This window comes from Manacus vitellinus, unplaced genomic scaffold (assembly GCF_001715985.3).
Source record: "Manacus vitellinus isolate BGI_N305 unplaced genomic scaffold, ASM171598v3 scaffold_13_pilon, whole genome shotgun sequence".
In the NCBI taxonomy this organism is placed as follows: domain Eukaryota; kingdom Metazoa; phylum Chordata; class Aves; order Passeriformes; family Pipridae; genus Manacus; species Manacus vitellinus.
This window is the reverse complement of record NW_021938999.1, coordinates 9,589,709-9,598,985: the sequence shown is the minus strand read 5'-3', so window position 1 is coordinate 9,598,985 and position 9,277 is coordinate 9,589,709. Positions and strand designations below refer to the sequence as shown.

Genomic DNA, 9,277 nt, shown 5'->3' with positions numbered 1-9,277 from the left:
GCAGAAAGAATCGTGCCTTGCAGAATATACCACCTAAGGAGTCTTTCTGCTGTGCCTTTTGCAACCAGACATGCCTGTCTTGTATTGGCCTTTTTAGCCACCAACATGCCTGCAACAAATGTGGGTAGAGCCCTTCCCAAATCTTCGTTCGCGAAGCCCAGCCATGATGATGATGATTCTTGTACATCCCACTTTACTCATTATTGTGAATATAAATAATTTAGCCTTGTCTAAATTCTTTCACTCACATGAAAGACACTGCAAGTCAGTGGATGATCTTTTTTGCATTAGGTGCTTTTTCCTCTCTTTATTGTTTTTTTCTCTGTATGAAAAATAAGAATATGAAACAGCTCTACTTCTCGTAAGGTAACACAGTACCTATGTGGTGTCTATCTGTTTTTCTGGATGAGGCATGGAAAAGTCTCCCTCCCAGGAACCTAGCCTTCCCATTATGCATTGGACTGTGATTGTGCTACAGCCACCTCCAACTATTAAAAAGGAAAATATCATGTTTGAGTTACGTTTGCAAGCATTATCTTCTGTCCTTTCAGCTGGCCTCCAGGGAGCATCATTGTAGAAATCTTTACATCTTTCACAAGACAAACCTTCAGTGTTATGGTGGCAGATACATCTCCCTTGGACCTGTAACGTGGTGAGAAGAGCTTGGAGATGAGATGACGAGAGGAGAGGAGAGGAGAGAAGAGGAGAGGAGAGGACAGGAGAGGAGAGGAGAGGATCTGTTTGAGGTATGCCAGTAAGATCAGGAAAATTCAAAGCTCTTTGGCTCCCTCAGCTGACATAATTCTTAATTATTTGAGTAAAAGGTCTGGAGAATCCCTGCAAATTTTAACCAAATAGTTTTAAAGCCACTGAGCAACATTTAGAAAAAAATACTTATAGAGATATCGAGGGAGACTTTAACCTTTTAGATTCTCTCTCTCTCTCTTTGCCTACATGTCTTAATATTGAGACACATATTTTCCAGGAGAAAAAACTCTTGTTCCTGGAGGGAAAGAATTTGAAATCATGTTCCTGGAGTTTTTAATAATCCATTTTTCATGGATTAGCTTTGTATTATCAGCTATTCTTTGTGCCAATGCCTTCTCTCCTGCTGCAGAGCCCCCAAGCCCAGCTGGAGAGTGGAATGCACCCAACAAATGGCCATTCAAGTCTGCACACACCATAGGCTACTTACTGCATTACGTTTGCACCATTACAGCTCTGGTATTTGGCTGCTATTATCAACATGTCTTGTCCCAGTTGCTTTTAAACACCACCCTAGTGTCAACAAAGAGACACCCTCTGTGCATTCCAAACCAGGGCTTTGAAGGAAGAATCTGCATTGAAACATTTAACAACTTGCAGTTGCAAATGGTCAGTCCAAAGATTATCAGAGATCTTCCTCTCCCTCCCTCCATCTCTTCCTTCTCATAAAATACCAGGTAGGGACCGCCCTTTTTGTAGGCAGCATTAATGACGCACCATCCCAGACTGATGGAAAACATCTCCCCGCAGATTCTGCATGGAATCACACTGGCTGGCATGGCCATTGCAAAAGCAGCTGCCCTGCACAACCATCTCATAGATGGCATAGTAGTACTTCTCAAGGGGATCACTGTGTCTTCTTCCAAGCAGAGCATCCCCAAGGGTGTGGAGTTTAGTAAAATTGATCCTCAGGTTTGTCAATGTAATGAGCTCTGGAAGGAAAGAAGAGAGATCAAGAGCCCAAGTTCACTCTAAAATGAACAGCATGAAATCTGCAGCTTGGATCAGTCATCCAAGAATTCTCCCATAGTGAAGAAATAATGGAAATGATCCAATATTGGCCAAGACCACTAACGTGTACAGTGCCAGGGCAAGGACCACTCCTGGCACACGGCTGTGTAAGCATTAGCACCCTCCTTGGTATGGCTCTGCATTTTCCCAGCCACTGGCTTCATGGGTTCATGTGCACCTCTGGGATTGCTCCCAAAAAGCAGCGTGGATTGGGCCTGATCCCAAAAGGAAAGACAGTTTAGCTACATGGATGAATTTTGCAGAGCTCTGCCATTTGCCCTCAGGGTTAGAGAACAGGACTGGCCCCATTTTATTTATTAATACAAGTCACTGTAAGATCTTTAGGTACTTAATTTTCAACGTCATTGACTTTACACTACCTGAGCTGTTGATCTTTTCAGTGCACAAAACAAACAACACCAGGAAAATATCTCTGGAGAAAACCTGTAGTGTCCATACCTTGGATATAGGGCACATATGGATTTTCTATGTCAAAGCTGGGATCCAAAGCTTTTAAAACAACCTGCAAAACAAATTGATACAGCTGTAGAGATGGGATGAGCACCCACCTAAGGGATCAAATGACAGGCCCTTCCCTTTACCACATACAGACAAGAGACCTTCAGCTGCAGTAACAGAGCTACATATGATCTGAACTCATACAAACACAGCCACCTGGCAATACCTCGCCTTCAGTTGAGGGCTCGATGTCTGAATATCTTGAATCGCAAATGATGTCTCCCATACTTTTTGCTGGACCGGAAGAGATGTTGGGAAAAGAAGCTGCACAATCATGTGCAAAATATCTAAACACTTTCCAGGACTGACCAAAATCGGTAGAGCGCTCAACTAGCATTGCTGCGGGCCGAAATGTCTGCAAGAAACATTTCAAGAATTCCTTAAGCAGGCATTGATAAAACATCTCAGGGGTTGTTATACTGATATTCCTCTTTGGGGGATGCTAAAATTCTGTGTTTGGGATCTTGTAGCTCATTACAGGGCTACCGTGCTGGTTACATGATTTTCTGAAAAAGCCAGATTATTCATTAGAACCTCTCTCTAGCAGAAGGGAAGGGTAACCTTCCATACAGATACAAGACCACTTTCTAAGTAAGGAAGTTTACCATAACGATGTAGAAATTTTGTAAAAAAAAAAATAAAAAATTGTAGCCATCTGTGCCATAATGGTTATGCATGAGAAGGCTGAACTAAATTGAAAGAGCAACTGCAGTTCAGATATGTCCTAAATTTTTAGGGTCTAATTTTGCAATTTATTTTTCCGCTTTAATTCTCAAATTTATAGAAAATAGGACCAGAAGGCACATGAATAGGAAGCTATTCAGCCTATCCTCCTCCCCTAAGGCAGGATCAACTATAATTTAACCATACTTGACAGGTGTTTATCTAACCTGTTCTTACAACCCTCTAAAGATGGAGCTTTCACTGCCTCTCTAAGCAATTTATTCCTCTGGCTAAGTAATTAGTGTTTAACGTTACATAAAATCTCTGGTTAAAGATGTACCTTAAAGGTCAGGATAAGATGGCTGAACTGGAATAAAGTTTCTAGGTCCAGTCTAATGCTGACGTGGTCAATGCCTGAAAAGAGAATGAAAATGAAGATCACAATGCGTACATTGAAGGGGTAGCTGAGACAGTTTTCCCATGGGGAATTTAAAGATGCCTTTTCCAGCACAGCAGCTAGACTCTTTAGGGCATCACCTGTGCACAAACCCAGTGCGTGGCTGGATTGCTCTCCCCAGGGCAATATGATTTTCTGCCTTCCTGACACTGTCACTGGCAGTGCTGCAGGTCACTGAGACTGTAGGACCTGGTTAAAGGTCCTGTTCAGATAATTTGAATAGTAAATGATGGTGATGGTTCTGGGTTTATGTGTTCCTGTGTCCAGTTAGGTTTATTTTTTAAAATCCATTCAAATAATTTACTTATTTCTAAGGAAAAAAAAGAGAAACTCAATAAAACTATGGGGTTTTCTTCATGCTAAACAGAACTGTTAAACCCTCCTATACTGCCAGACCTGAAATTTATCATGAGCAGAACTACTACACCAGACATCTTCCAAAATTGCAACAAGTATAGAAAAAAACCTCAACAATTCATGCATTCTCTGCAGAGAGTTGCAGGAGTTCAGCCAGTACCCCCACTGTTCACATCTGCATGCAGCATCCCAGGGCTCCTGCTGACCAGACTGTGCATGAGACCTCACCCCAGAAGAAAGATTGGGAGAACAAGGAAAGCTCTTCTCACAGCTGGCCCACAGATTTATTGGCAGTGATGTCCAAAGCTAGTGACAGATTCTTGCTAAACTCTATGAAAAAACAAGGCTGGATACTCAAAACAAAGGTAACATATTACCTTACTTTTTCTATGCCTTAATTTCCAACCAGTCAAATGTTTTTTACATATTCACTGTATGTCAAATAAGATAGAGTAAATGTTATTCCTCCTAGCATAGTGCTTTACACTATTTGTTTTTAAATGGGTAATTGTGTTTTACACACTGTCATTACATGACATCACATCTGTAGGCAAACACATCTTTTGCCATAAATCACATTTCCCTGAAAGGCAGACACCAGACACCCTGTGGAAAATACATGGTCTCCATGTATAATCATGCATTGTCACTGGTCCTCTGGCCATCTCTTGGAGATACTGTGCTTAAAACTTGTCCATAGAAAAATGGGCTTTCTGATATACTGGGTTCAAATCACTCAGCATTACTGAATCAAAGAACAGATGTGCTGTTGTTTCATCTCTTCATAAAGGCAATATGGTGAGTGCCAATGGCATAATCTCATATCAACATTTTGAAGCAATATTTTCTCAAAGAAACTTACCATTTTCTGACTGCCACCACTTCTTTTTCCTATCAGGCTCAAACGTTGTGATAACATTTTCAATCATGTGACTGTTGCGCTGGGTATAGGGATTATATGGGTATCTGGAATCACAGAGAAAGCACTTCTGTTCAGCCTAGAAAACAAAATGAGCAGAATAAAATATTAATTTTGTCTCTTCACTAAAAATCAAGTGGATGTACACATATTTATGCAATTGCAAGACTGGCACCTGTTATGTTGCTTTGGGTGCCTGTACTTTTAATCACTCAGGCTTTCATATATAAGGGATAAGCCCAAGAAAATCATCATATGCATGAAGCATGTACATAGTAAGTGTTGGTCTTGGTCTGCCACAGGTATTCTATAAAAATTACACTTTTTCAGTTGTGGAGAAGGGATCTCAGTAAGAGCAGGTACAAAGTAAGTAGCTGGCCTGGGTTGACACCACCACCCTGACCACTGTAAGTGTATTTTGTAGGCATAGGAAAACTGCAGAAGTTTAAAAACAATGCAAAGGAGGAAAATTAGGCTTTCAATAGGATAAAAGGGTCTTGTTTGAAAATGTTACAAGCAGAAGATGAAGTGGCTGGATGTGCCACTCCATGAGATTTGGGCAGAACCTGAGTGAAATGGCTCAAGGATAAGCCAAAGCAGAAGGTGATGCCCAAGGTGTGTGCCTGGCTTGCAGGGACGGTGGCAGGAAGAAGAGTGGATGACACAGCACCCCAGAGGGAGCTGAAGGAGGAGGCATGGGTTCAGTGCCCGTGGGTGGGACGCTGGCAGGGATGCTCCTGAAAACAGAAAGTGGAAATCAGTGGTAAGAGCTGGGCTGGAAATGACCCAGAAGGGGATGGATAGAGAGGCATCCCACTTGGCACACTCAAGATCCACAGAGAAGCATTGGGAATGGTTTATACATCTTTGTATTATGAAATCACCTGGGAGTTATTCACATTTAAAGAAATTAATAGCCATAGATTAACAGATATGGTATAATTCATGTGTTTTAAACATTATGATAAATATGTATTATATTCAGTCATTCTATACCACCCTTGACAAGTGTATGAATATACAGTTTAGAAGACAAGAGAGAAATACAAAAAATACTCTGTCGTCTCATTTCACAAAGCTCTGGTAAGAAAGCACTTGGTAGGACTGCATTCACTCTCTGATTTACATAAATGCATACAATATGATATTTGGTCAACTTGTGTTTAAGGTTGCTCCATAAAAATCTGCTCGAAAGGACAAGCATGTGTATGTCCATACAAGTCATGTCTGGCAGATCCCATTTGCCTCTGAAGTGCTGGCTTTATACTCTCCTCAGTGCTGTCCCCTTTTTTTTCCTTTAAAAAGATGTGTAGGTAATATATTCAATCATAGAGCTAAAAACCACTTAACCTAATTTAGAAATAAAATCACATATTAAAGACTGACAATGATTTCCAGTGCTTCTTTTCAAACACAAAGCAGTTGAATTCTTTTTTTTTCCATAGGAATTTTCAATAAGACATCCCAACTGACTCCTGGATCTTGGTAGCTTGCCATGTTGACTAACACTCACTTTCACAAGTAAGGTTTGCTCTTGTCATGATGCCTGACACAGGTCATCAAAAGAGGAACTGAGGGAGGAAGAACTTGGCTTTACAAGATGAATGATGCAAAGTTCCTGGCCTGCCTCCAGCAAAGCACTCAAAATGTGCTGGTGAGAAAGAGAATTGAGTCAAGTGGGACTGAAACACTATTGGTGACACACACATTTAAGGCGAGCTGATGGAACAGAACACATTGCCAGAGTATAAGTCTCTCTCTTTCGAGCTCTGCAAAGCAGATTTGTAGTTTTCACCCTCTTCAAGAGACAGCCACCAGGGGTCAAGATATGTTGAAGCAGCATTAAATCACAGGGATTATTGCAGAACAGCTGCTCCTTTTCATGAGTCTGTATTTACATAATTCAAAGGGTAAGTACAGGCAAGCGAAAATATTAATTTTTTATCGCTCTTTGATCTCCTCCTAAAAAGCAAGAATAAAAGGCAGTCATCCAGCTTAAGGGCCAGAAAGATGGTTCAGGTTATTTCAGCAAAGGAAAGAGGTATTTACGCTTTGCAGAAAACTGTGGTTCCAACATGCAACTTGGAGCAGTGCCTGGTGCCATCTCTGTACCTTACTCTGCAAATGTGTCACACCATTTAGCCAGAAGGTCATAAAATGTAACTATTTTCAATTGCTCATAAATGAAATTGTATTTTAACTTCCTCTTCAGCCTAAGCTCTTATTTAGTGAAAATATTTCTATTTGTGACAATTTATTAGTTCAGTGAGGCCAAGTCCTCCAGGATGTGCAACAGAGGAATTCCCATTCCTTCCTGGCATAGCTCCCATATGCTCACTGGTCCCCCTCATCACTGTGGCCAGAGTGAGAGGGATCCCTCTGATGAGCCACATTTTCAATCTGCCAACCCACCTATATGGCCAAAGACTGGACTACAGCATTAGGTCTTCCCTTTTCAGAGATAGCTTTCTGCTTTCAGCAACACTGGTCTCATTTCAGATCAAAGGACATGAGAGGACATGGTGTGAATCTCTGAACAGGCTGCCTCAGGTTTCAACACTGTATGGACATGTCCTTCAGTGAAGGTCCACCAAGGGAGTGCCTGCCTGTGGGACTCTACTGCTCCTGCACTCACACACACACAAACCATAGTCTTCACTTCTGAGGCGTGAGCAGGAAGAGGAGCTTGCAGTGCAAAGCTCCTTCAGAAATCCCTGTGCTCAATCCTTGTGTGTCTCAGGGATGTTTCTCCCCCTTGAGAAGCTACACATCACCCTGGAGGCTGTTTGCTGCCAAACTCTCCATATGTGCTACAGTAAGGCACAGCCTTCCACCAGACTTATGTCACACTGTCTGATGATTATTCAGACAACTCCCACAGAAACTTCCTACTCTGGGCAAATTCCCTGAACAGATGAGAATACTGTTGGTAAGCAGAGTTCAGTTTATTAAAAAAGAAGGAGCAAACCAACCTCTAGGTAGCCCACAATACAGTACTTCTGAGGGCTGTTCATCCCACAGGTTGATGAGGCTGTCAGCTGCTTGCTGCGACCCCAGAGGAGGTTCCCAAGGGCTGGGTAGCAGGACCCGGCATCACAGTCATGCTGTGTATTCTGGGGTCTTATCAACACTGAGCACAAAAGAAGATCAAAGAGAGATTAAATTGCTTCATGTACTCAGCAGTATTCTCCAGACAAAATCATTTAAATCTCAACACCAGCAGAAAACTAAATTATCCTTTGCCTGAACTCCTTCTGTCCTTAGTAATACCTTTTTTGAAGAACTTTGGTAATGAACGCGCCTTCTACAAAATAATAATAAAAAAATATAGCTAGCATATTGCAAAATCCATGGTAAAACTTAGATTTTCAGCACATTATTTTTCAGTAAAAATGCCAATCTGCCATAAGCAGTAATTTATTATGCTTCCTACACTGGTATGCCCATTGACAGCATTCCTACAGCAGAATCACAAGCATTTCAATTGACTCTGTGAGCAGAGACAGATTGGGATTAATTCTGCTGATTTGTGTTGATTTCCAAGTGATAATGGTGGACCTGAGACCAATATTGACATCAGGGGTCCTCAGATTTTCTGTTAATTTGCAACAAATCCCTTGTCTAGTGTCAGAACTCTCTGTTCAGACCCCATGGTATGGTCCTTAATAATTAAACAGAGTAATTCTGAATTCTCTAAATAATTGCAGGAGTTTTTCATTTATTTTGCCTGAAACAACTTCAAATATTTTCCCCATTATATTAAGACTTCCCTTACAGGGCTTGTCCTTTTAAACAAGTTCTGTCCTGAAACCCAGAACAGGAATGGGTACCTTGGAGGCTTTATCTTTCAGCTTTACTTGGCTCAACTTGTTATAAAAGGTGCAGTTAAAAAAAAAAAACAAAATTGATACAAGAAGATCCCACAGAACACCAGAAATGGTAATGCAATTACAACAGTAAAAAATACAGCATTTTGCAGCCAGATTCCAGTCTATGGCTCAGGCTATAGTTAGATTATGACAGAGGCTTGACTCTTTAGGTGTAAAGCAATGCCTATGTTTGGTTAGCCTTCTCTCTTTATTTATACAGATCCACACTCATTATTAATTAGCTGATATTGATTGCACCTCTTGGGCCCTGATTTAGATTCAATTACAACATGTAACTTCTTTGTACTTAAAGGTTTCATATCACTCGTGGGTCCTAGGTAGGAGAGTGGGGAATAAGGACTCACTGTCATGTTTCTCAATAGTGTCTTCTTAAAAGAAGCACTCTAACAAAATCTTGGAGATATGTAAGTCACGTGATAATATTTTAAAGTTGGCCTGAGTAACTGTAGCATCTGTACTTACTGAGGTGTAACAGGATGGCCAGCCCCAGCCTCATGCCTCCCAGTGGAACTCAAACTGGCACCACTGCAAGAGAAGAACTGGTGGGTAACTTGGTGCTCTGCCTCACTAGGGCACCTTTTGCACATGGGGTACCCAGAGGGGTACCTTATTAAAGTGATAGAGCCATAATAAAAATATAGAGACTAAAAGAAAACCCTGGCTTTGATTTAGTTCTAGAAAAAGATCTGTACACTT

General features: G+C 41.2%; 1 protein-coding gene across 1 annotated transcript in view; it reads right to left on the bottom strand.

Moving 5' to 3' along the window:
• LAMB4 (laminin subunit beta 4) overlaps window positions 1-9,077 on the bottom strand; it is a 40,406-nt gene extending 31,329 nt beyond the window's left edge. Inside the window, exons 1-8 of the mRNA XM_025894632.2 lie at window positions 9,044-9,077; window positions 7,664-7,821; window positions 4,635-4,770; window positions 3,299-3,372; window positions 2,462-2,650; window positions 2,236-2,299; window positions 1,483-1,697; window positions 522-642 (exon numbers count right to left, since the gene is read on the bottom strand). Coding sequence (XP_025750417.1) covers window positions 522-642; window positions 1,483-1,697; window positions 2,236-2,299; window positions 2,462-2,650; window positions 3,299-3,372; window positions 4,635-4,770; window positions 7,664-7,821; window positions 9,044-9,077 — 991 coding nt within the window. The remainder of the gene's footprint in view (window positions 1-521; window positions 643-1,482; window positions 1,698-2,235; window positions 2,300-2,461; window positions 2,651-3,298; window positions 3,373-4,634; window positions 4,771-7,663; window positions 7,822-9,043) is intronic.
• Window positions 9,078-9,277: the final 200 nt, after the last annotated feature.